The sequence below is a fragment of the Kryptolebias marmoratus genome, linkage group LG20, assembly GCF_001649575.2.
Source record: "Kryptolebias marmoratus isolate JLee-2015 linkage group LG20, ASM164957v2, whole genome shotgun sequence".
Lineage (NCBI taxonomy): Eukaryota > Metazoa > Chordata > Actinopteri > Cyprinodontiformes > Rivulidae > Kryptolebias > Kryptolebias marmoratus.
In genome coordinates, this window is record NC_051449.1 from 3,241,320 (window position 1) to 3,268,613 (window position 27,294).

Sequence of the window (27,294 nt, forward strand, 5' to 3'; positions counted from 1 at the left end):
GAGTAATTAGGTATATGCAATTCGCTGTTGCAAATCTGCAGCGTCTGCCTTGAGAGGGTTAATATTCAACTTATTCAGATTGTTTAAAAGTATGCAGATAGTGGAAGATGAACAGTAAATCTTAGAAACTTTAAACAACTTTTCTGCTTCACTTCTTGGTTCAAGAAATGTTTACCAGAGTAGAAAGCAGGAAAAAAAAGTTACAATGTGGTTTTTATTTTAAACCAAACATATTTTATTTCTCTACATAAATATACATTCAGATCAGAAGAAATAAACTGAGGTTCTGGCCTGAGGTACAAGGAAAACTCGGTGCATAGAGTCAGGTTAAAGCCTGTCCGGGTTCCTGTTCTTCTCCTGGAACAGGAAATAAGCTGCAGATTTCTTATTGCTCAGTTGTCAGGAGTTGAACCGGCAACTTCACGGTTTACTTCCCGACTCGTTTCCACCTTTTCGCTGGGAGTTCAGGACTTTTTCCACCGAAGCGTAGCCCCGCACCGCGAACTCGTACGCGGACTCTCCGGCCGCCTTGGCGCCGGCGGCCGCCTGCTCCGGGTAGTACAGCGAGGCGCCCAGGGCCACGAAGCCCGCCGGGTACAGCAGCTTTTTCAGCCGGGAGCCTCTGGCGAGAAACAATCCGAGGACTCCGGCCAAGCCGATGATTCCCGCCCGGGGGTAAAAGTCCTTAGGAGGGTTCTGCAGGTAGCCGTAGGTGTCGCTTCCGAACTGGACGACTTTCTGAACTTTGGGTTTGATTTTGCCGTACTCGTCCCGACACCGAGCCGCGTACGGCTCCGCTAGCTTCCTGAGGGTGGCGACACTCTCCTCCATCTGACCCGCTTCGGGCTCCGCGTACCGACAGCTCTGCTGGGGAGCGGTGTACAGGGACAGTTCGTCCAGGTGTAACGAGGCCGAGGCATTTTTTCCCCCGTCACCGGCAGCCTCAGCCGCGAAAACGGTGAACGGCAGCGAACGCGGAGCTCCCGGCATGGCTCCGTCTGTCACCTTGAGCCAGTTCCTTTCAGGCCATACATTCGCTACGGTGGCCGTGAAGGGACATGACTCAAGACGCCGCCTCTGTTTAACAAACGCTCTGACGACGAAACTCAATCATTTAATGAAAAAAAAAAAAAAAAATATATATATATATATATATATATATATATATATATATATATATATATATAATATCTAAACTACTTCAAGTGAACTGAGATTTATTTATATAGCACTTTTCAGCAACAAGGCGATCCAAAGCGCTTTAAAACAGAAACAAAAACAGAAACACACATCAATTATGTATAATCTAAATGAATCATGTATAATCTAAATGAAATATAGGATAATCTAAATAAAATCACGAAACCAGACATATCTAAGCATGAGCTGAGACAGTCAAAGTAGTAGCTAAAATAATATAAATGAAATCATAATCAGATATAAAAATACAGAAGTAAAAACATAAATCATGAACCTAAGTAAAATCATGTAACTAAACATATCTAAACATGAGCTAAGACAGTCAAAATAGTAGCTAAAATAATTCAAATAAAATCATGATAAAGTTAAAGCTGAACTAATCAACAATTAGGAATCTAACAATCTAACAATATCTAAAGTATGAGCTAAGATAAACTAAACTAAGTGTACAGGAAAGCTAAATAAGCTAAAACATGACAATGCTAAAACTAACGGTACCAAACTTTCTAAAAGTACCCCAGGCCCAAGTATAATTTATTTATAGTCCCCCCCCCACCTCCTTTTGAGTACCCACCAACAATTAGACTGCAATTTTATTGGGTTTTACTATGAATTCGGTCCATTTTTTTACTTTGAATGCTATTTTTTAATTTTGACCTCACTCCATCTATAAGCAAACTATACATATAAAACAATGATATGATATGATAGCTGAAGGCATGCACACTATACTGTTTCCCTTTATTGTGTTGCATAGCTGCAGTGATTTGTTTTCTGTTTTCAACTTTTACAATTTTGATATATTACAAACCAATGAAGGGCTTCTGTTTCGCCATTTCTGGTCCAATACTACCATCTTTAGGGTATTTCTGGCATGTTCGGCTCCTACAGCTTACCTTATAATAATACTTAAATGGTCATATTGGCTTTGGGTGCTTAGAGGATTAACTTTTTCCTGTTTATATTTGTGAAGGCTTCCAGTTCTTAAGCAGCTTAAACCAACAAGCAGATGACTTTTTGCAGAACAAGTTTTCTCGTTCTTCTTTAATTTGTAGTGTAAAGCAAACAGCAGTTTTAAAACCAAAAGTGAAAGAATGAACAGCAAACCTTGAGAAGCGTCATGAATGTTGTGGTAAGCTCCTGGAAGAATCAGGTTACAGTTAACTGAACTGAAAGGAGTCTTGGAGAACACAGCTGTGAGGCAGGAAGTTAACCTTGTTGCCTCACAGCTTTACAATTTTTGAGAGGAGTTTTATGACACGAGGACACGAGTAAATCTAGCAGGTCATACTGTTTATCTCTCTCCTTCCCATAGTTACAGAGATGTGTTGATGGCTTCATGTACAGGCCTGATATGGATCGATGGGTGTCATCCAACACACCCAGAATAAATATATTGCACAGTTTATATATATCAGGATCACATGGTATGCTTTGTAGGAAAACGCATTCATCCTTCATGTTCAGCAGATCATCCTTCTTTTGTATTGCAGTTCTGGCAGCACAGACGTCACATCTGGCTGACAGCTGGGGACGCTCCTGTTTTCTGATGGCTGGATGTTGTGAGCGTCCGAACATCCAGTTCATCCTGTTACAGATAACACAGACATACAGGGAGGAACATGCATAGATGCTAACTTAAACAGAATAGTAAATTGCAGTATTAAGAAAATATTTTTTCATGTTTTCCAGACATTAATCCCTTCTATTTCCCTGTTCATCTGTCTCCACTTTTCTCTAAAGAAAAGGCAAGTCAAGAACAGTATAATGTTTTGTATAAACACTCACAGTTTATGTTTTCTCCTTGACACTTGGCTCTTCTTCTGTCATCACTGTACACACAAGAATAGTTTACATTACATTAACCCACCTGTATGAGTCTCAAACAGCAAAACTGAAGGATGCCTTTGTCTAGAAAACCACCATTTAAAAAAAACTGTTGTCTCTCAGGTCGGCAACCAAGCAGAACCAGAACTCTGTGCACTTTTAGGCACAAAAACGCCACTTAACGTAATTATAAAGGTTATTTTAAAATGTTTCTCACTGATGTGAAACCGGTGCCTTTTGCTTATGGCTAATCTTAAAATAAAAGTATGAGAACACCTACACGAGTGAGGTAATTGGCTCCTTAAACGTAGTTATTGCGAGGGAACACGAGAATATATTTTCTTCGACATGGCCCTTACGGGGCTCCGTAGAATCCAGCCAAGTCTCGAAGTCTCCGGTTGCCATGGCAGCCCGAACGCCCCTTCGTCTCCAGGGAAACGAAAAACGTCAACAGCTGCGGTTCAGTTAGCATGCTAGCATAAACCATAGATGAGAGCTTTCTGCTCTGTAACGCCTGGTGATATTTCGCCGTTAAGTCGTAACGTTTCAGAAGCATCTTATTTGTACCTGCTGCAGTTTCGAGGAGGCGGTTTTAAAACGTAAATGTAAAGTTTTGTAAATGGAGTGTCTTGGAGTATCGTCTGTTCAGAGCCTTCAGGCTCTGTCTGCTCTGTTATCCAATCCACAGGAGGAGGAGGAAGATGAAGACTGTAAAGTAAGATTTGCACACACTATTAAGTTGATGTACGAATTAAAAAAATAACAACAACAACAACTTTATTTTGTTTCATTGGTTGTTTATTGTGGCGTAATAGTCGCTATTTGAACTAAGCTACAATAACATTGTTGTATTTTTACAGAATGTGACCGCCTGTGCACAGATGGGTCCCGGACACATTGGCCCCCCACCCAAAAAAGACACAGAAGGTAAATGCTTGTATTTCACATATAAATTTCTGCTAAACAGCAGGGAACAAACCAATGAGGCATATATTTACTTTTGTTTAAGTGAAAAGTACCTACACAAAGAGGAGCAGCAAAGATATCTGGAGTGAGGAAGAGGTGTCTGAGGACCCCCAGTATGATGATCTGGCAGACCCACGACCACAACCCGAGTAAAAAAGCACAATATAAAGACTTCAAATGAAGACAGGCCCTCATTGAGCTGAACAAAAAGCGAAAATATATGTTGTTTTTTTTATTCTTTGACTAGATATGGTTCAGTTTTTTGTTGTCTGTGTGCAGATATGAAATTATCCTGAAGCAAAATGTGGGAACTGAGGATCTGTTCTTGGGCTTAAGCAAGAAGGACCCATCCTCAATGTGCTGTGAGGCCATGCTGGTAATTTAACACACATCACAGAAGGTTTTCTTTCCACACTATGTTTGTGCTTTGATATGATTGAAGCTAGATCATTTTAAGCAGTGTGAAAATGTTTATAAGGTCAGACATGAAGTGTAATCATTTTTTAATCAAGGAAATTAGATCAACGTTTAATAAGGACACATTTTTAGCTCTCTGTGATAGAACTCACAAAGACTATTTCTACTTTCACACCATCACATTAAACTTTCAGTAAAAACTTGAAACTTATTCTTCACTCAGGTGAAAATAAAACTTCCAGATACAAAAGCAACAGATGTCTTCTTGGACGTGAACGAGAAGTTCCTTGATCTGAGGACGACAAAATAGTAAGAGAAGCTCTAAAAATGCTTTTTTATTGTTGTTGTTGTTGTTCATTTTTGACTCCGAAGTGACTGAGCAGCTGCAGTTCAGACCCAGGTCTCACCTCTCCAGACATTTCACTTTAATCAGAGGTTCTTATTGTGACCTAAGTGTTGATTGCTGCTTTATTCTTAACGTCTCCCTGTGCTCTCCTTGTCTCTTTAACTTCTGTTTTCCCTCCTTTCTTCAGCAAACTGGGCCTCCATCTGCCCCATCCCATCCACAGTAAAGAGGGTAAGGCCCGTTTCTTCAGTGACAAGCAGGAACTGGAGGTGACGCTTCTGATGAAGAGACCCATGGACTTCATTAACATGCAGTGAGAGAGGATAAAAACAGTAAACAAGCTCCTCAGACATATACTGTTCAACGCAAACTGTTTAAATTAAATGGACTGTTTTGTCTATAGACTTAAAAACAGACAGTTGTAGAAATGATGCGATTAAATCCAATGTATTTCTGTGAATGCTTTGATTTTCATATGCCTACAATTGATTTAACAATGAGGGTTCTTTTTAAATAAATACATTTATTATTGTTATTATTATTATTATATGTCTGTTACATCACTGAGTAACTAGCAATGTTCAGTTGAAGTTCTTAAACGATTTTGTATTCACTGGTTAAAAAAATAAACTAAAATATTCCTAAATTAACCTGCTGGCATTCAACAATGACTTTTCTGTGCAGCGTTTTGTTTGGACCCAAATTTAAACTTGAAAGTGCTTTTAATATTTAATATAAGTTCAAATGAATTCAGTTTTTTTATCTATCAGTTTAAATAAAAATAAATTTCCTTTTGTAAACTTTAAAACTGATGCATAATGCAGTGATATGTCACAACACATTCCTGGCAAACATTTCTTTCAAACATGTTTCTTTCAGATATCATTTATCTACTCCGCATTTTCTTCACTTTTCTAAGATTTTTGCAATGACCCGCTTTAAAGATGTGGCAGGTTTTCGACTGATATTTCACTTTGTGCAATGCTCACTCATCTCTGCCACTGAAAATACAAAAAAAAATCAAATGGAAAGTCACAATTATGAGTTTCAAAGTCATATAGACAGGAACAAAGTCATAATTAAGACTTTAAAGGTGGAATTGAGTTTTATGAGACAAAAAGTCATACCTATGAGATGCAAACTCATAATTATGAGATTTAAACTAATAATTATAGCCTTGAAAGTCATAGTTAGAAGTTGTAAATACAGGATACAAATAATTACTTTTAAAGTCATAGTATGACTTGTGATTTATCTCATAATAATGAATTTAAAACTAATATTGATGACTTTCAAGGCTATAATTATGCCTTTGAAAGTCAACGATGTCTTACAATTTGACTTTCATGGACTTATGCTGATCAAACTTTGTTGTCCTTTGTATAATTTTAGTTGCAGCTCAAGAATTGGTAACAGATTGTTCATGTTTTCATCAGGCAGCTGTAATAAAGTGCCTTAAAATGTGACTTTAAACAGGTGTTTCTAGGAGCTGTCTGTTATTTAGACTCAGCGCGGGTTCATCTTTTGGGCCGGGCGCCTCAGTGACTCACAGGTGGTGTATTCCGCCTCAGGTAAAAATTCAGACCTGTTTGTTATCTCATGTAGTGTGTCCGCTCAGGGAGCGTCTGAGTGCCGAACCACACCCCGCTGGGCGCCGTTACCGCAGCACCCCGTTAATGGGTGGTGTGGTCACGTGACCCCCTTCGTTTCCGACACAACAATACAACGCCGTATCGGTCCGCAATCTCTCTCCCTCTCCTCCCTTCCTCCTACGCCTCTCTCTCTCGGTATGGCGGACGGTGAGAGGTCCCCGTTGCTGTCGGATTTGGGAGATGGTGCTCTCAGCAGCGGTAACGGCGGGGTTTCTCCCGGCTCGGGGCCGTACGGTGTGCCCAACAAACCTCAGAGTGAGTATCGCGCAAGGGGGAGGCTCTCTCTTCCCACCCGACCCCAGCCCGGGCTAGCTAGCCTCCGCTGCCTGGAAGGCTCCGGTTAGCCCGCTAGCTCCGCTGTGACAGTGGCATAGTGTCAGCGCGTTTTGACTGTCCTTCAGCAGATTATGGTGTCAGCACGTATGATGTTTACTGCTAAACACCTCCTGTTGGAAAATGGAGCACATTTACAGCGCTAACTTGAAGCTCGGCTATGCTAACATGCTAGCTAGAATTAGCTCCTAGCAGCCGGCAAACTACCAGCTGCGCTCACGGTTGCGTAGCAGTCAGTATGATCAAACTGTATATTTTTTGTGTTTATTCGTTTTTAATGTAGTATTATGGTTAGGCAAGTGTGAGGCTTGGGTTGGTGGCTAGCATCCTAGAACCACCTGATTTGATTGACATATGTTAGAAAGTCGCTACGGATGCTGCGGAGGGATGCTGCAAGGCGCGACCAATGACGAGGTTCTGTTGAAATGCTCGCTTGTTTTTACCCTCACATAGCCTCCCCTAATCACAGAAATCAGAGCAGACAGCTTTGCATGTGTAGGTTAATCTGTCCCGCACGCTGTGGTTTAATTCTTGTCTTTTACAAATACTGTGTTGAAACCAACCCCTGATCTGCATTCCAGGAGAGTTTTTCTTCTAAAGCTCCTTTCTGCTGGACTCAGGACCAAATCTTATTAACTTATTTGCTGTAATAGGTTATTTGCCACTAGAATTGGTTCTTTTACCAAGCCATTAGGCGATGCTTGTGACTTTAAACAATTCTGCATTTGTCACTTCACTTCCGTTATATTCTGTATTATTTTTTTCTCTCCATCCTGTTCAGGCTTCCCTCCCTTTCCCAGCTCCAGTCAGCCGTCTGTGCTCCTAGGAGAGGACCCGCCGCCTTTGTCCCCTCTCACCTCCCCGGAGAGCGGAAATGCACCTGTTATCAGCTGCAGGGTGTGCCAGAGCCTCATCGCCGTGGAGGGCAAGACGCACCAGCACGTGGTGAAGTGTGGCGTGTGCAATGAAGCGACAGTAAGTTCCCGAAAGGAACCTGTTGACACGAAAAGCACAAAAGCTCTGATGTACGAAACAGAAACGGCATCACAGATTCATAAACCTGAATAGTACAAATCATTGTGGCAGTCGGCGTTTTTACCAACACGTCTGTGTTGTGATAGACTTCCAGACAAACTAAGCAAAGAACGAGTCCACCTGCCAGTAAAGATTCTGCCTTTTGTTTGCTGGCTGGTGTTTATTTTTCTAGATCTCCTCTATTTCATTCCTCCTGACTCTGTCTTCCTCCTGAATGTCCATTCTCAGGAGTCGACTACTAGAGTTGTTTGAATTTTTTGAAGATATCCTGAGGTTTTTCAGATTAAATTAAGTTAAATTTCAAAACGTGTACATGCAGCTCACATCTCTTATTGATTTATTTTTGTGCAACATTGTCTTCAGCAGAGCTTTATGTCTTAGAGCCTTAAGAAAGAAAACACTGACTTCAGTTCAGGTAAACACAATTTTTGGAGACAAGAAGACGAGTTTATCATTTCTGACTGCACTCAGGAGGTCGTCCGACTCACCTGTGCTGATGGCGACCTGCCACCTGTCCCACAACAGGTGAACAATATCAATCTTGTCTTCTTTCCAGCAAGTTGTTGCTGTTAGTTTCACAGGTTTCATGTGAAATGTTACAAATGATGAAGGTGTTTCTCTGAAAAACCAATACCTTCATAAAAAGAGAAGAAGCATATGGATTCAGGTGTCGTGTTCCTGTCAGAGCTGGAGTTGATAAAGCCAGATGTTTACAGGTGTGATCAGTTCTTTTTAACAGCTGGAAACATCTTCATTTCCAGTGGAATGAAGGTAGATTGATATTTAACTGTTCTCATGAATGAAACGGATTATAAATCAAATTGTAAATACATTTATTTTCATGTCCAAAAAAGTGAATTTTTTATTTTGAGCGCATTTGTCAGAATCATAATTCCAATCACTTTTGATTATTTCAAGCATTTGCAGAAAAGTCACTCATAGGTTTTGTAGTCTCTCTGAAAATGCTAAAAACATTTATATATTTTTTTTACTTGCAGCATAAATACAAGAGTTTCTACACTGATTGTTGCCCATCAAGTACCTGGTTAGTCTAACAGAAAACTAAAAAGGTTTGCCATGCAAAACTCAGATTTATAAAAGACTGGCTGATTTCGTAAAACGAATCTTCCAGACTGCATGTTATCCCAGCGTATACGATGAAAATGTATACAAACACAATAATGTTAAATTAAAACATTCATATAGTTGTCAGAGTCGTTTTCTGCACTATTTGAAGTGAAGAGTTGATGTCAATTAGTATCAGGTATACAAACATTACCAACATATTTAGAAATGCCTGCACGTACCATAAATCTCATTATGCTCTTGTAGTAATTACACAATCATCCAATTATTTGACAATGATACGCTGAAGTTTTTAAATTATTACCTCTATTCAGAGGGAGCCGAGTTGTGACAAGACTCGAGAAACAGATGCTCAGCGGCAGCTTTATTTACCAGCTTCTAATCATGTTTTTGACCACAAAAGGCAGGTCCCCGATAATTAGGACAATTTGACAGTTGCGCTGATGAAAACGCAGCATGTGATTCCAGCAGCAATCACTGCCGCGGTCACAGGTTGATGGGGCTCCACGAGCGCGCATCACTGGCGGTGCAAATCGGTGTGCAGATGGAAGAAGAAATGTGAGATTTGCACCCAGCTGTAGTAATAAGGTACAAACAAGTTACAGATGGAGCCGACATATGTAGATGCACACAATACAGTATGTAGGGGGCTGTGTCGATCTGGAACCTGCTGCCATTGGAATAGTTTGCGAACATTAAAGTTCAAAATGAATAGAAACAAGATCTAATGTTGTGCAGAAATGCATTTGTTTAAAAGGAATGGGTGCAGTTTTTGGGGATATGTCAGGCACGTGTGGTGTTTTTCCATTAACTCATACATCACAGTTTCACTCAGCGCAGAGCTTCTCTCCTTCGTGTTTCCTCTGCAGTTCCAGTGTGGGTGAAATCAGCTGTTTATCTCTGCAGCCATGTGTGAAGCTGCAGTGACTCATTACATCACATTGATTTTACAGATACTTTTATCCAAAGGGACTCAGAAGCACAGGGGAGTACTGGAGAAGGATAGAGTGGCTATTTCACAGAATGACTTTGTTACTGACTTTTGTCTTCAGAAAGATGGGAAAGACTCCTGATTATTAAGGCTGTGCTACAGAGGTTGCCTCTGGTCAGCGGAGGGGAAAAAAACAAAGATCGATCTGTAAATCTATATTTGAAGTTAATAAACAGTCATTAGTCATGTGCACAATATGCAGCCTTTATGCACAGATGAGGTTTATGTTGTAAATTGCACGCTGGACTCTTAACTAACTTCATAAAACAAAAGGAACGTGTTGGTGTGGGCATTGTTGTTGTTTGTGGGTTTCTTAAAGCAGCTTGTGGTCTTCAGAGTTTCAGCACAACCGTATCTTACCGGCTTAGCTTTGAACCTGAGCTCAGACAAGCCATAAAACCCACAAGCATCCGTGATAAATTTGCAATACAACCTATTAAAAAAACTTAAAAAAAGCACAGCCTTACCAGACTCTGTTGTGTAATAGAAAGGTGTCGTTTGTGGCAGAAAAGCTGGGATAGCAACCAGTGAAGCGAACTGTGAGTAAACTATTAAAGGATGCAGGGTCATGAAGACCAGTCAAAAAATAAATCAAAATCTGCACCGTTTTTCTTCTCCATATCAGTGGTTAATGTGTTCTGAAATTAAAAAACTGTAGGAAAATAATCAGGATTTTGTATGTGACAAACAGGGATGCATGGATGATTAGAATTGGACAGTTTTTAGCTCGTCTGACGCTCCAAAGTGAGTTTTTTTCAGTCTTTGATGTGGAACTTTTTAAGAGTGAGGAAGTGTCAGAGTTAGCTGATTGTTGTATCTGTAAGGTAAAGTCAGAAGACAAACAAAAGACGTGAACAAAACCTTTATTTCCTGAGTTATATTTCCTGCTCATCAGACTAATATTTTAAAGGCTGCAGTTTTCCTTTGAAGTTCCAGCTGATTTCATATTCTAATAAATCTAATAATTTTAGATTATTTTTAAATAAAAAAGGATGGTGCACATTAATGAACATTTAAACAAGCTGAATATAAATTTACCTGAATTATCCAAAGGCTGGTTTTTATCAGACGTCTCTGCCTAAAAGGAGGCATCCAGAGTGCAAATATACGTCATAAACAACAGCAATCAACTCCGATTAAAAGCATTAGGATATAAATAGTTACAAGAAACATCTCGGATCATAAAACCATGAAATGAGAAACGGCTTGTGTCATTAGAAGAGCTACTTAATGATGACAGTGTTGATTATCCAGCTGACATTTCTTCACACTGCATGGGAATATACAAGTAGTTTAACTGAGGTAGTTTTATTCTAATGTTTGACACTTCTGCAATAAGTGTTTATATATATATTTAGGGTGGGAAACATTTGACAGTGGGCCAATACTAGTTTTATTTTTATATTCAAAGAGTCTACAACTGTAAATTGGAGGTGTAATGTGTAAGGTGAGGCTTATGTCAAAGAAAACATTGTCTGAATTAAAGTTTGAATCAATGCCTGGAGAAGTATTTTAAGTATTTAAATGCCTCTTTTTTTTAAAGTGCATTGAAAAGGTCATAGTTCACCAAATCACAAAGGTTATTTGGAGTGTTTTTACTGGTGTTAATGGTAAACTCGTTTGTTTTTAAATAGCTTTCATTGTGTTTTTAAAACATGAATATATCTCTGAATAAACTTTTGGTGTTTCAGTCCAAATCATAACTTTCTTATTATCATTCCACAGGCCCTAAAAAATCCTCTGAGAGTTTGTGTTTGTCGTTTGAACTCCTGTGGTGATGAATCATCCCCTTTAACCTTCAGTTTCTGTACAGTCACTTCCAGTTTCTTCTCGAAAATCTTTCTCTCCCTCCTGTTCAATTTGTTCGTTCCAAGCCATCACATATAATTGGCTCGTTATCTCCTCTTTTTCTAATCCGTTGTTCTGCTGCGTCCTTATCTCTCGAGTGTTTCTGTCTCCCTCTGCAGCCCATTAAGAACGCCCCAGCAGGGAAGAAGTACGTCCGCTGCCCCTGCAACTGTCTTCTCATCTGCAAAGTCACTTCTCAGAGGATTGCCTGTCCCCGACCATACTGGTAAGAAATGTTTTAGTTTGTTTGTGTGCAGGAGTGCAGTAACGCTGTGTCCCGCTCTGAGAGGAGAGCACTCCTTCAATTAGGGCTGCGCTCCCAGCACAGTTTACACGCCGAGCTCGGCGAGCGGGATGAGGAAATAACACCTCATTAGAACGGCCACGTCGTGGATTTTTACTTCTGTGTGACAGGTTCTGTGAGAAATGTGTCTGTGTGGATATTAGGCTGTTTACTGGGTAAAGGTAGTCCGTTTCAGCCTGTAATTTATTCTAAAGTGAACATTAATTTTTCAGTTTTCAGACTGAGAAAGGTAACACGGACAGATAATGAGCTCATGTATTTATTCCTGAATCAGAACTGGTTAAATTAAAAAATAATTCTTCTAATTATATCAGAGTGTTAATTAATAAACTTCAACACAGCAAACTATGGTCTAAAAAAACTTCTGTAAAACAGAAAGTAAATACAGTTGAGGCAAGAAACACTCCAGTGTTTTTTCTTTTTGTGTCACATTCATTTAGTTAAAACATAAATCTGTCAGTCACAGAAAATAGATTTTTGTTTTCTTGGCAGCTCTGAGCATCAAGCTGCAGCAGCCCAGGGTTTTTGGTCCGTGTTTACGCCCGAGGCATCAAATGTGTAATGGCGACATTTTAGATTTATTTATTTTTATTTTTTAAAGATTTTTGAACTTTTGCTGCCTCATGTGTACGTTTTAACTTCTAACAAAATCCGAATTTTAATGAAACTCTTCGAATCTACTTTTGGGGGTCAACCCCGTTCAAGATGGCTGCCACAGCTAAGCCACTTCATCAAACAATCACTGAGCTAAAGTTTGGTGTGGTAGTAGCTGAGAGTCGTCCCCAACTGATAGCTTCAACTCATCATAAAATAATATATTTTAAAGCTGGCGGGTGATAAGCATTTCTTCAAGGAATCTAGGCCTTTAATTAAGTTTGCTATTTAAAAGAAATCTCGTTTTGAAATTAATTGGTTTATTCAGTATCTGCTGTATTTGAACTGTAAACTTTATTACACGCTGAAATATTCACACAGAAACATTTGCATAATGGTGTATAATTAACTCCGTTGCTCCCAGATCTCAGTAAGCTCCTCATTCCGGACGTGTAAGAGTTTACCTCCAGTGTCGCTGTTTTGCATTCAGAGCAGACATGCTGAGTCAAACAGACACATCTCAGTGCTCCTGTCTGATCAGAGGAGCACTGAGATGCCTGCTGCTGCTGCTGACGGATTCTGGACAGTCTGCCCTTGAGACAATAGCTCAAAACATCAGGCGTAATGACTGCAGTTTGCACTTACAGAGTTATGTCATGATTCACTTGTGTGCCAACTTTCTGTGTCCGCCTGCCTCCTTCCAGTAAGAGGATAATAAATCTGGGTCCGGTTCATCCTGGTCCGGCCAGTCCTGATCCCCAGCCTGCTGGAGCCCGGGTTTCCTGCGGACACTGCAGCAACACCTTCTTGGTACCAGCTCTCTTCTTTAGAATCATCCTGTCGGGTTTGATTTTCAGAAATAAAACATCTGGAGCCTTAAATCCAGTTGTTTTTAGCCTTAAAAACTGACAATAAGGCAACAGATAAAAATCACTTACCAGCATCTTTTCAAGCTTGTTGCTCGACACATAATCTCATAATCTTATTTTAAGACACGTTTAATTTGTTTGGGCTTTAAATATCAAATAATGGCCTGGCCTTATATGTCCTACGTTTTATCACCTCTCTTCAGTCTCAGTGATGTTTTAATCGTTTTATGGTTTTGTTCAACACTTTTGTCAAATTGGGCTGTTTTAAATGTGCTCTATGAGTTCGGATGATTTGATTTGGTTTAAAATAAAAACAAAAAATGCCTGAAGTCTCCACATGTCCTGAACGAGACAGTCTGATACTAAATTATCTTCAATTTGAACTTTAAAGCCAAACAAATAAATTAATCAATATGCCTCGGTGGCAGAAAATGATTAAAAAGATTTGATTCCTGTGTTTCACCTGAAAGTTGAACTTTTTACCATCTCAGTGCAGCAAACAGAGCCAGACAGTTTTAAGTGTGTTTTTCCTCTTTAAACCTTCATAAAAAGAAAAGATTTATCGTTTTATCTTAACTGTCGGCTCTGTTTTTGTGTTTGAAATGCCCAAACACTGTGCTCCTCTTCCTCCTTTTCTGTTACTTCTCAGCTTTTTGACTTTAAAATAGGTCCAACTCGATGAAACACTTGGAAAAGAAGTACTGAAATCCTTACAGAGTATTCATTTCTTTTATTTCAAGTGTTCAACAATTTCTAAATTGCATCAAATTAGTTAGTTTTTATTTTCTCGAGCTGAAGTAGTCTGTGACAGCTTCAGCAGCTCTGTTGTTAAATATACTGTAGCCAGTGAATTATTGAAAAGCCCCAAACATTCAAGCTTCAGGCCAAGAAAATGTTGAGTTATTGCTGCAGATCAATAACCCTATCAACACTCGGCTGATATATTACAGTCCTTTTGTGCTGAAGGGGATGAAACATTTTTTTCTCGCTGCTCTTTTAACAATCGGCGAGACGGGTAAAGATGGTTTGGAAACGCGATCAAAGAGAGGCAGTTGGTAAAAGTGGGAGAAGGAGAAAAATGGAGGTGTTTGATTGATGCTGCAGGGTGTTTAAAACCCCAGCTGGACCTTTCCGAACTGCTTAAAGGTAGAACGGCTGAATGGAAATGCAAATGTGTGCCCCGGGTGGCGTTCAGCCGCTTAATTTGTTGTCAGAGATGCACTGAAGATATTCTCCCAGCTGCTTTTAGAGCGCCGCCGCTCTGGAGTTTGATACGTGTCTGGGACCTTTTTTCTTTCTGTTTTGTATTTTTTTATTTAACGTAGCTGACGGCACCTGCTGCCAAGAATTTGAAAGGTTGTATTACTTTTTCCAAACTGAACAGCAAGACTGCAAATCCAATCCTTGTATTCCGGGTTGTTTTTTGTAAAAAAAATAGGAGTTTATTAGCCTTTAAACTGCTAATCTGTTTCACTGCTTTATTCAGTTTCATGGAAGAGAAATGACGTTGCTTTGTTCCCTTTAAATCCCCTCAACACTTCAGTCAATCTCCTCCGCTGAAAAACATCCTGACCAGGACAAACCCAACAAGTCATTAATCCTGCAAAACATTCCCACATAAACAGGCACTGAAGGACTTATCTTTTTCTAACCAGGTTTAATTTACTCTGTCAAGGACAAATTTTCATTTCCCTTTAGCATAAAATACAAATATCCCGTAGCTTAACTTTCATAGACGGTGGAAGCTGAAGCAAAAACCAGATTTCTGTGTTAGAATCCAAGTCAAATTTAATTGCAGCGTTTAAAGCAGCTCCACCTGATAAATCTTTATCACCGTAACTGATAACTTGGCGAACGCCTCACGTGTTTCTGTTTGTGCTTTCAGTGGACAGAGTTCACGGACCGGACGCTGGCCAGGTGCCCACACTGCAGGAAAGTGTAAGTAGCTGTAAGAACAAAAAAAAATCACTCCGTTTTCACTTTCTTTTTACGTTAAGACTTTAAAACGTTTGGAAATGACCAAAGCCTTAACCCACAGACTCAGAACAGTTATAAGGTGGTGACTTTAGGGCAGGGGTGTCAAACCCAGAGACGCAAGGGGGCCAAAATTGAATATTTGGTCCTAGCCAAGGGCCAATCACGATCAATATTTATTAAAAATTACATAAATTAACCTTGGTTTTAGATGTATTATGTCAAATCATTCATATAGAAATATCACTGACCTTTTCCCAGTTACAGATTATACAGAATTTTGAGCAAACAGACTTTAATGAACACAGACAAATAGATCAAACTTCAAAAAGCTCATCATTAGCAGTCATTTCTTACGCCTCACTCAGCTTTTAAATGAATTTTTTAACATTAAAACAGATTTTTAATAAAAGCCATCAACAAAAACCTGATCATACAGAAATTAAAACTATATATTGTTGGCTTCTAAGTCACTGTCAGAGAAAACTTCAGTTTTTTTAAGCAAAATAAGAATCAGAGACTCGATCTGAACCAGACTAGAGGGCCGGATGAAATGTTACAGAGGGCCAGATCTGGCCCGCGGGCCTTGAGTTTGACACGTGTGCTTTAGGGTGAGACATTTTTATTTTAAGTAAATGTGTCTCTTTGGAGCTTTTTCTGAACCTATCAGTTCAGAGGAGGTTTGAGGAGGATTATAATGCGTTTCGCCGCCGAGCAAAGGGAATTAAACTTTGTTTTCTGGAAACAAAGTCAGTGAAATGGTCAGGAAACGGTCAAATAGAAAATTCAAGGTTGAAGTAGGACGAATGCTAAAGCTCCAATCCACAAAACTGACCTGTCAGCTGCTATATGAGCTGCTTGATGAAAGTCATTGGTTTTCATTTGTGAAGAAGAAATACAACTGTGCCTATTTTAAATAATCATTTAGTATTTTTTTCTTTATTTCAGCTGAAAAAGAACCAATAATTACAAAGCTAACATGTTCATCTGTTCAACGATCTGATATATTTTCTATGACTCTGTCAGAAAACTTCTCTTTGTTTGCTCTGAAATGAATTGAAGACTCGGGCTGATGCAGCAGAGTTTCTGCAGGAGCGTGACCGTTGTTCCAGCTCTGCAGGTTCACCAACGCTTTAGTTTCTTTGTTTACCAGGAGGACAAAAGATCTCCTACCCCTGTTTCTCTCCTGGATAATTGGACATAAAATGGATGCCAAAGCACAGGTGTAGATGATAAGATTTCCTTTTTCCTGCTCCGGTTTCCTGATGATGGCGTAAACACGCTGGCTCTAACAACGCCTTTGTTAATGACAACAGCTGGGCTGTTTCTGCTTGCACAGACGCCTGGTGTTAAAACATCTGCTGCTTTTGTTCTGTGTAAATGTCTGATTAAAAAGAGTTTCTTCCTCTCGTCTCCTTTGCAGCTCCTCCATTGGTCAGCGGTATCCCCGGAGGCGAAGCTTGTGGTGTTTTCTACTCTGCTTGCTGTTCTGCGTTTCCACCGCGGGGCTGATGGTGAGTGGACTCCGCCGGGCTACAAGCTGACAGTCGTGTTTCTGTGGGAACATCTCAGAAAATAAAAGATAAATTCATATAAAGTATGTCAACAAATGACCATAATCAACGTCATCGTTGTGGCGGCCCTAATTCACAAAAGATTATAACGAGCAGCCCAGCTGGCTTTAAGATAACTGTCTTGTTTTTTTTTTAATAAGGACTTCTCTTCCAATTAGACATAAAATTAAAGCGAAGAGGAAAAAAAGCAAATTAATTATCCTTCTTATTATTGTTGCTTATTCAAGCTGGAGGCTGCGCTCCTCTGGGCTGCTCGTCCGTCTCTTTGTAACAGGCAGATATATTTCAGACATGACGCAAACACGGCCACATTTACCTGTGAAGCCAGCTTCTCATTGGGCTGCGACTGCAGGCGACCAGTTAGTGAGCAACATTCACGACGGAGTCTGGAAACTTTTAATTTCCTCACGAGTCACAGGAGCTCGTTGTCTTCTCACTTGGATTCTGGAAAGGATTTGGGTGACAGATTTTCTCTCAAAATAGTCACAGAGTTGTCACGGGTGTCTCAAACCTTTCTCAGTTCTCTTTCTGCAAATCCTGCAGGATGTATTTTGACACCTGCACAAGAGATTTTACTGATTTGTTGTCTGCTTTACCTGTGAAGCCCTTTGGTCAGCCTCAGTTGTTTTAAAAAATGCTGAATAAATAAAATGTGCCAGGAGTGCAGTTTTACAAGCTGTGCACATGAAAACAGGCCGGGAGTTTCTAAATTTAGGTGTTTAAAATGCAGCCGTATGGCTCGCTGGACACTTGGTCTCAAAAACCCAGATTTCAGTGAGGCTGCAACAGAAAAAATGCAGATTTTCCCACAATTCTGAGTCGCAGCCCGGCGAGACCCTTCGTTCAGCAGCTGCCTGCAGAGCAACACAACAGGACATTTTACAATCTCATCTAAATACAGCAGATAGTCCGGAGAAACGCAGGGTGCTGAACTCCTGAGAACCACCATATTATGCAGCCAGAAGTCAGCCTTTCGTTACATTTTACCCCAAGACCAGCAGAGGGCGCAAGAGGAGCACGAAATGTTTAACCAGACCAGCGCTATGTGCCTGGCAGCTGCAGGAGCATCTGCAAAGTGCAGACATTTCCAGATTTACTGGAAGCATGGCATGATGTCTGCGAGGAGGCAATAAACGTCTCCGTATGCTTTCTTTTAGCTTTACAAAAAGCTTGTTGTTGAGTGATGCGAGAGCAGGTCGGTGGCAGACATTCGATTTAACTTCGGCAAATTTTTGAAAGCATAAAAGTAAAAGAAGTGAACGATCAAAAGGCTTTTTTTCTTTAAATGTGGTGAACACTGAGAGGTGGCAGTTAAACCCCTGAGAGCAGCTTGAACCATTAAAACATTACAGATTAGTTATAAAAGACGCCAACGGCACGAAAAAGCTGATGTTCTTTCTGTAATTATGTCCATTTTTGGCCAGCGTTCAGGTTGTTTTTAGGCCTCGTTGTAATTTCTGCTTGTAAAAAGTCAAATCCTTGCTAAAAGTCTCATCATGGATCTCATGTAATAATAATATTCTGCATAAAAAGTTGAAATGAGCAGAAGGAAATAATATTACAGGAGGGGTTTAATACTCCTGAGAAACGGATCCTTTTTAAAATCAGCTTTGATATTAGTTTTGCTCCATTGTTGTTAAATTAAAATGAGAATTTATATTTTCTGTGGTAGAAAGTATCCGTAGATTCTGTTAAAGGTCGATTTGCTGTCTTTATGAAATGATTTGTCACTAAGCAGCTGCAGTCATTAAAGTTCAGTTTCGTTTCCAAACAACCAGAACTTTTTGACTTTCTTCAACTTTTTCAAGTTGTCTGAAGCAAAAGTTCTTCAGGCTCTGTTGAAGGATTTTCTCTCTGTATTGGATGCTTTTTCAGTTTTATTTTTTGTGTTTAGTTCGCGCATTACTCACCTATGAGTCATTTAAACATAAAAAGATGTCTCCTCTAGTCCTGTTTTTAAAAATGTTCAAGGAAACAAAGCACACCGGTCTGAAAAGCCTCATTTCCTGCTAATATCTGTTCGGGGAATCGGTTTGTTGTTGTAAAAATATTTATGCTCCTGAAACTGTGTAATCTTTATCATTTTTTATATCTTTAACTAAAGAAACAGGAATTAATGAGGCATGTTTATGACAGGCAGACTGAGAGGAGTGATCAGAAATGGTTCAGATTGCTAATTTTTCAGTTACTTTTAGACACAACACAGCTTTTTCTGATTAAATAATTCAGAGGTTTATGTTTTGGGGCCTAAGAAACAAAAACATTCCTCAGAAAATGGTCAGGTGGAAGGTTTGGACAGACGACGAGTGAAAAAGCAGCAAACATTGAAAGAAATTTATTCGGAAAATCACTTTTACTGTGTGTGTGTGTTCGTCTGCTCTCCTGCTGTCATCCCTAAATGTTTTAGTTTTTTTAATTTCTGCCTCTCGGCCCGGTTCTCCTGCTCGGTGTGGGATAAACGTGGAGGCCGCTGCTGCAGGAGCCTCAGCCGAGACGTTCCGAACAAACGCTGGTGCTTGTTCTTTTCCTCGTCCTCCTCGCTGATAAATGTGATGCCAAGGCTTCACCTGTGACAGAGAGCCAGACGCAGGAAAAACAAACGGTCGCCCAGCAACCGGCGGTGAACGTGGTGTCCACCCTCCCCGCTCTGGTCTTTACCCCCGCGGCGTGGAGAGGGATGCACTGTAATAATCTGCAGAAGATGGATTTCTTCACCCCTGATCTGTTGTGGCAGTTAGCAAAAACAAATATATATAAACAAACAAGCGTGAGCACAAACCTCAGGATGGGAAAGGGGATTAATTGGCTGTGAGTGACGAACTCATCATCTGGAGATGATTGTCGTCACATCCCTTATAAGAACAACATTCAGGGCATCAAAATGAGCCAAAACTTTACAGCAAATTTGATATTTGAGTCTGGAAAAGTGTGAAAGCTGGAGGAAGTTAGATAATCATAATCTTAAACTTTATATTGTGCAGTAAAGATGCACGATATGAGAACAACTTTCAATGTGTGAGATTTTATATATTCTTTAGCATCAGTTGAGATAAACCTGCATTCTCCTGATTCTCTTCTGTCATCAGTATCTAAACCAGGTGTGGCCATCAAGGCCGGGGGGGTTCAAATCTAATATTAGCCTGCAGAACATGAGGAACATGAATTCACGGTACCTGGAAATCTAACGATCTGTGATTTACTGCAGCCTTAGCGACGTTGGTATTGCGCTCTCTGATATTGCGATGATGATGAATTTTTGATGCGCTGTGCAACCCAACTCTGCCGCTGCGGTTTGGTGGACGCTTCAGAGACGCTGTTGGAGGCTCCTCGGTGCCTCACACTGAGCCTGACTCGACCCGAGCCAGCTGACTGTGCTTATTCCTCCTCCGTGTTGTTCCTTCGCAGGCCGGGACGTGGGTGAAGGCTCAGACCTACCAGGGGATCTACGCCTCGTGGGCCGTAATGCTGCTCCTGGTTCTGGTCACCTTGGCCCGGGCTTTCTACTGGGTGTGCATGAGGGTCAGCCAGCCGCTCCAGAACTTCACATAGAGGCTCCCACCCCCACCCCACCGTCGACCCACCAGGCAGGAGGAACAATGGCTTTAAAAACACAGAATCTATATTTAAATCTAACTGCAGAGCGGCGCTCCTTCCCTGTTAGTCAAACACATTTGGAAAAGCTGATGGTGGCAGCTGCGGCCGGTAATCATGAAGTCCCTTATAGCCTAATGTACTGATGATCTATCCTAACCTTGTGGCCAGTGTGAGGTTCATTTTATCATTTTATCTCTTCTTTTCCTCCTTACATTCTGGTCTGTTGCATTTCTTCAGCTTCCAAAGCAAACGCTTAATGTGGATCTTGTCCCCGTTTCTTTTCTGTTTTTGGAGCGTTGACACAAACAGGTCAGTATTTAACATTTTTAAACAGAGAAACAAAAGACAGACGAGTACCCGGAGTAAAATCAGCCTCCTTTTCTGAATCAAAAGATCAAGAAGTTGTAGAAAAAATTGTCTGAAAAATTGAATTTTGTGGTTTACTGAGGTAGGCTGTGATTCCCCTTAACTTAATGTTTATGCTGAATTATTCCCCTGGGACTGACTTTGATCCAAAGCCTTAAAAGGAGGTGTGATAGAAAGATTCAGCACCCAGACATTCGTACTTCCACTCACAGCCACATGAATGCATACCGTCACACAACAAAGGAGAGGCGCTCTATTAGAGCCGCTCCGGAGCCGCTCCAGCCTCCCGGTTCAAAGCCAGACCTGAAAGCAGACTTTCTTCTCATGTTTGTCCTTGTCTCACCCATGGAAGGAGGGACATGAACTTGAAAGGTCCGATAAGATTGAAGCCGTATCTGTAGCTTCTTTTCTTGGATCCAAACCGCAGCCGTCGGGTTTAGGTAGTTTGTTTTTTTATCATGTCACCCACCGTTCATCAGCTTGTAATTAATTGCAAACCTTAAAAAGCTCTTTCCCTTCCCAAAACGTTCCTTCATGCAGAATTGTTTTTGTGTATTTGGTTCACATGTGAAACGCAGCGGGATGTAAAGCCTCCTGAAGGTGGGACGAGTTGGAGACACATTTTCTGTTGCTGTCTCACTAAATTCTTTGTATTTGTGATCAGCAAGCAGAGCTTTTCATTCATCCTGAAATGCGGGTCCACGCTCAATGTAAACAAAACACTCAGCTGAATCTGCTGAAAACCACCTGGAAGCTCGAGTCACATGACTGACCGACATCAGGCCGGGCGGTGGAGCGTGACAGAGACAGAACTCGGCTTTTAAACACGACTTTTCGAACAGTAGGTTTCCCTGTTCGGCTGTTTTCAGTCCCTTCGGCTGTTTCTGTAGCTGAACAGACACATCCGGTCACATGGATGTGTTTGAGTTTGTGTATCTATAAATTTATTTCCCAGTCTTCATGACGTAACAGTGAGTTCCTTTTTAATCTGGGCCCAGTGAGATTCCACCTTAAAGCCCTTCAGCTACAAACCCCTGGTTACATGTGAAGCTTTCAGGTTTTTTCTGCTGCTTGCATGGAAATCTGGGGTTTAGCTGTTTTATTTTTGGATGATTTTTGATGATTTCTGTCTGTCGCTGAAGTTGGAGGCTGCAGCTTTCAGGTCGGGTCACAAACTGCAAACATTGTCACTCTCTGCAAGCTCCTGGTTTCTGTCTGTGGTTCTGAATGTGGTAATATATATTTCTGTTATGATTTCTGTACAGTGCTTTTGTTTAATTGTAAATATATTTGTTGTTCATGAACAAAAAGAAGTGACGAAACGAATCCTGTTTCCGTTTAACACTACTGCTGTGATTGTACATTTGTTTCTTTTGAGAGGGTTATTTTTGTAACTCTTCTTCTGCTATTTAATAGTTTGATTTACTACTAACCTAACGAGCCTCTGGACACCTGGTCGTGTCCAAACCTTTGACACACACACACACACACACACACACAGAGAAACATGTTACAACCGTTTCATTTCCAAGTGCTAACCAGCAAACACTTGCCCAGCACCTTAAAGAGTGGAAAACAGCAAAAACCAAGTTACTCTGCTGAACTGAGGTCATACATTCATATGGAAGTATCTATCATGTTATTTATTAAACACTCACTGCAAAAAAAAAAGAAACTAAAAATAAGAAGATCGCTTCAACAATCCACTCTCTTGGTTTTGAAACGGAGCGAAATTCCAAACAGAACCGTCTCCGGTTCTGGTCTGCATGTGAAGAAACGAGAAGGAGCGATTTGTTGAAGGAGATCCTTTTCATTTATTTATTTTTTTTTTTTTGCAGGGGGGGGGTGATCATGTTTTATCAGTGACTGCATCAGAAACGAATCATGTTTAAAACCAATAATCAAGAATGTGGCTGCAACTCTTCCGAGTTTGTTTACACTCAAATAAAGACATGATGATGTACGAAAACCAGCTTTTTTCTCTTCCTTTTAGTTGATGATTAAAACAAGCATTAATAACAAAACATGCAGAAACGGTAAATATCTGAAAACGTTTTTTGTCAAACTGGTAAAAGCTAAGATGAAATGTTTATAGAAGACATTTGCATAAAAAGTACAAAAAATAACAAATGATCCATTCAAGAGTAAAAAATAGAAATGTGAATATGAATTATAAAGCTAATGAATGTACAGAATATTATACTGCATTAGTTTTTATTCTTTATTTTATTATTTTACCAGGAAGGAGATAAAGCATCTTTTCTTTCAGGGATTCTGGTGAAGATGGTGACATAAATCCAAATCAAGAACAATCATACGTTTAAAAGTCTATCTAAGAAACAAGACATCAGTAAAAAACAAATGGAGTAAAATAAATCATGAAACATGAAAAACTGCGTATGAATATTTTTTTAAAATTAGGTTCTACACAAATAATTATTCGCAGGCGTGTTGTTGCATGTTATAATACCATTAAAACTTATTGATGTTTAGGTAAAAATAACCTTAATTAACCCCAAATAAGCTCAACAATAAAAAACACTAGATAAGAATCCATCACACATAGAAATAAAAACAAATAGATGCACACCAAACCAATAAAAACCTGTTTTTGCTGCTTTGCGGAGTTCGTATCCTGATGTCAAATCGGTGTTTTTGAGCTGCTGCTTGAATCCTGATTGGACAATAACAGCCCACGCGTCTTTAAAAGCTCATTATCTGTTTGCTAATTGTGCTCTAACGACCTCCAACGCGCTGATTGTAAGAGGTGACTTTAACTGAAGGCAGAAAAATGACTTGTGGGGAAAATGTTGGCAGGTCTTAAAAAACAATTTTTTTTTTTTTTTCGTTTCACAGAAAACACTTCTCTCAGATCATAACATCAAACTGGAGCTCAGTCAGGGTTTTTCATTTCTAAATTTATATGGAAAACAAAATATTCCATATTAATTAAAGCCCTATCGTTCCTTGTCGCCTTTTAAATTAAAATCATCAGAGGACGTGCTGATGATGACTCTCTGCAACTACCACGCCACATCTGTTGGCTGTGGTGGCCATCTTGAATGGAGTTGACATGGGTAAAACATTATCGCCCTTTTGCCCACTGGATACTCAACATTCATCGTGTATTTATTTAATTTAATCACGTGCTTTTAATGATTTCGATTGCTGTTTGTAAAATTAAATCTTTTCTGGTTTTGCAGAATCTGTAGGACTCAATTAGTTCTGCCTCTTTTTTTTTTTTTTATCTGCGACCATAAAATGCTTGAAAGAAGCTCATCTTTTTCTCCCGCCGCTGAGCCCCCTCTCAGCCTCTCCAGTTTCATGCGGATATATTTTTTGCCTGGACACAAAGAGATGGAGGGATTAAGTACAACTAGGAACCTTTCAGAAACCGCAGCTCCCCGGAGAGCCGCACAGACCAGGGGAGGCTGAGAGGCCAGGAAGAGAAAACTGATTCCAAAACCTTCTGGTTTTTAAGTGAGAAGGCATCAGCCAGCTTTCGTTCAGCCGCTTTCACACATGAATTCACTCCGAACTGCTCGAGGGCCGTTTTATTGTAAATTTATAGACTTAATTTTTCAGTCATGAAATTATCCTCTTTTACCTCGGCGGAGAGAGGAGCCGTATCTGCTCCCAACTTTTATTCTCTCTGATATATTGATAGCTTTCCCCTGTGAGATACTCCACTGACGATTCAGCTGATGTGGCACTCAGAAAACGCTATAAAACAGGAGGAAGAAAGGGAATCTCTCATGTAAATTTGCTCCTAACTCAGGTTATGATGGTCAAACCTTGCAAGGAGTTTTTATTACGCAGCCAGCGGTTACAGCAGGAGGTGCAGTATCTTTTTGTATCGCTGCTGATGAAGCTTTTTTGCACCCCACTTCACTGCTTGGTGGCAAATCCACTCATATGGACAAACTGCCTCTTTAAATCGTGTTATTTTTCTAACAGCGAGACGGGATTCTTTTAAAATACAGCAATACAACAAATTCTCTTTGAATGCTGATGGGTTTTTGTGTCAGGAGCTGCAGAGCAGGTGCCAGAATTTCATAAAGATTTTTTTTTTTTTAAAGAAATTGCAGCTCAGTAAAAGGACTGTGTACTGAAATACTGAAAGGGACATGATGGCCGAATTTAAAAGTAAAAATATTTGTCAAAATTTGGAGTCTGATCAGTGCTGAAGAATATGTATGAATGCAAATAACAAGGAATCGGCAGGTTGAATGTAGTTGACAGGTCTGTTTCCCCCTCTGTGGAGCATCTCCATCAGTCTGTAAACATCTGGACCTGAGGTTGTCCCATTCCGTCTGTAGAGGCTGTTCAACAGTCCTGGATGGGAGCAGATGTTGCTCTAAAACCTGGAGATCCTTTCCAGAGGCACTAATGCACCCCCATACCATCAGAGAGGCAGGCTGACCTCAGAACAGTTCTCCTCTTTGGTCCAGAGGAGACGCATCTGTTCACATCTGGCTTCTTCTTTGCCTGATAGAGCTTTAAGCAGCATCTGTGGACGGCACGGTGAACTGTGTTTACAGACAGTGTTCCTGAGCAGCCTTGACCTTTGACCTCAGCGGTTTCCACAGATTCTTCACATCTTTTGATGATATTATGAGCTGCAGATGATGGAATATTCAATTCTTCACAGTTTTCTGTTGAGGAACATTATTCTGAAATTGTTCCTCTATTTTTAGACACTTTTTATTGCAGACTGAAGAACCTCTGCCCGTCTTTACTTCTGAGAGATTCAGCCTCTAAAATGCTCTTTTTATGTCCAGTCCCTTTTGCCGATTAATCTAATTAGCTGCAAATAAAAGCCACAGTTTCTTAGTTTCAATATTTGTGATGTTTCCTACGCTCCACTGTGCATAAAATACGGGTTTGTGAAATTTGCAAACCATTACTTTCTGTCTGTGTTTACATTTTGCACATTTGTATTTCACATTAGATGGCAGAATGAGCCCCTGGTTGTTAAAATACTGCAACTCGAAGAAAGATAAAAAAGTCTATAAATGCACAAAATGTTGACATCTTCAACTGATTACAACCTGCATCAGAAATGTTTTTAATCTGCTTGCAGCAGGAGTTTGAACATTGTTGACTCAGAACACTTTATCTAAATAACTAGTCGTGGTAAATCGTGTTGAAATGTTTGTAAATGAAGACGTGTGCGAGTATTTGAGTGATAAAACCTAATAAACAAAGGGCTTTTTGGTTGCAGGTGGAGCATCAGTTTCCTGATTTCTGCAATAAAACTCTACAAGCTCAACAAAAATAATGAAATGAAGAAAGAAACGACTTGAGAGGCACTTAGAGAGCCCCGTTTTCTGTCAGGGTCAGTGCTCCACGCTGCAGATTTAATGAAAGTGATCCAGATTTGCAGTAAAATGTAATGGCTTCCTCCTTTACTTATGCTTCACAGTCCTGCTGATAAACAAACAGATAAACTCAAATGAAAATGTATTATAATTTATGCACAGGCACATAAAAAATACAACACAACACGCTGCGAAAGGTTTTGTTTTTGAGAGACGAATGAAAATAAAAAAAAACTAAAATTAAACTCCTAAAAACAATAAAACTGAACACACTGTGGTCACAAAACCACAAATAAGTAAACCTTTGGTTCCTGGAAGATAATGTAGAACACATTTGGTTTCTAATCAGCGTAACTGCGTGGTTATAAACCAAACTGTGAACACTGTGACGTTCTCAGCTTCTGGACCTCTGGTTTGTTTTTGTTTGCAACAAACCGACTGAGAAAAAGGAAAATAAACCATTTGTGAGTCTTGGTTGTGACAGAAACAGCCCAGAGAAATCACTGACTGAGAATCAGAGCTGCAGCCGTAATCAGGAGATATAAAAAATTACCTCTAATCAGAGCTGCAGCGGCCTCTCTCCTTAAATGTCCTGCTTTTAAAAAAGACAATAAAAGAAGCATTATCAGTGGAAAACAAGGTTCTCTGAGAGCACCGACCCAAGCTTTATGTTGCCCAAAATCATGTTGGTTCAAAACCTTGAAATGTTAAAAATGAAGGAGGATATTCCCCCAATGGGCCAACATGTTTGGTGTAAGTCTTGCCAAGATGGCCGCAGTTAATGCTTAGTTATAACAGTAAAGCAAGGAGGTGAAAGTGTGATAATATGGTGGTCAATGTCAGTATGACAAACATTTCTAATCCAAAGTGCAAGTGAATAAATGAGGAAAGTAATAAATGTAACACTTCCTGGTATGTTGCATGACTCAGACTCACAGAAACAGCAAAGCCCCTCTGACAAAAAAGCAGCTGAAAATGTTGTTTTTTTTTAAGACTG

At 40.0% G+C, this 27,294-nt stretch overlaps 3 protein-coding genes across 3 annotated transcripts; 2 read left to right on the top strand and 1 right to left on the bottom strand.

Moving 5' to 3' along the window:
* Positions 1 to 195: 195 nt before the first annotated feature.
* LOC108232852 (MICOS complex subunit MIC26-like) lies at positions 196 to 1,060 on the bottom strand. The gene is given in 2 exon segments (XM_017410900.3): positions 196 to 1,030; positions 1,032 to 1,060. Coding segments are annotated over 2 exon segments (639 nt in total). The 3' UTR covers positions 196 to 420.
* Positions 1,061 to 1,728: 668 nt separating this feature from the next.
* Positions 1,729 to 5,406, top strand: dnaaf6 (dynein axonemal assembly factor 6). The gene is made up of 6 exons (XM_017410902.3): positions 1,729 to 3,742; positions 3,888 to 3,954; positions 4,037 to 4,142; positions 4,273 to 4,369; positions 4,634 to 4,719; positions 4,944 to 5,406. The coding sequence occupies exons 1-6, from the start codon at positions 3,647 to 3,649 to the stop codon at positions 5,071 to 5,073; spliced, it is 582 nt and encodes a 193-aa protein (XP_017266391.1). The 5' UTR covers positions 1,729 to 3,646; the 3' UTR covers positions 5,074 to 5,406.
* A 978-nt stretch (positions 5,407 to 6,384) lies between these two features.
* Positions 6,385 to 22,693, top strand: pip4p1a (phosphatidylinositol-4,5-bisphosphate 4-phosphatase 1a). The gene is made up of 7 exons (XM_017411135.3): positions 6,385 to 6,663; positions 7,523 to 7,716; positions 11,821 to 11,927; positions 13,304 to 13,409; positions 15,354 to 15,406; positions 16,866 to 16,956; positions 20,422 to 22,693. The coding sequence occupies exons 1-7, from the start codon at positions 6,546 to 6,548 to the stop codon at positions 20,563 to 20,565; spliced, it is 813 nt and encodes a 270-aa protein (XP_017266624.1). The 5' UTR covers positions 6,385 to 6,545; the 3' UTR covers positions 20,566 to 22,693.
* Positions 22,694 to 27,294: the final 4,601 nt, after the last annotated feature.

Coding starts and splice junctions, on each gene's coding strand:
- pip4p1a (XM_017411135.3), top strand. CDS start 6,546: ATGGCGGACGGTGAGAGGTCCCCGTTGCTGTCGGATTTGGGAGATGGT. Junction 6,664..7,522: donor TGTGCCCAACAAACCTCAGA/GTGAGTATCGCG, acceptor CATCCTGTTCAG/GCTTCCCTCCCTTTCCCAGC. Junction 13,410..15,353: donor ACTGCAGCAACACCTTCTTG/GTACCAGCTCTC, acceptor TTGTGCTTTCAG/TGGACAGAGTTCACGGACCG.
- dnaaf6 (XM_017410902.3), top strand. CDS start 3,647: ATGGAGTGTCTTGGAGTATCGTCTGTTCAGAGCCTTCAGGCTCTGTCT. Junction 3,743..3,887: donor AGGAAGATGAAGACTGTAAA/GTAAGATTTGCA, acceptor GTATTTTTACAG/AATGTGACCGCCTGTGCACA. Junction 3,955..4,036: donor ACCCAAAAAAGACACAGAAG/GTAAATGCTTGT, acceptor CTTTTGTTTAAG/TGAAAAGTACCTACACAAAG.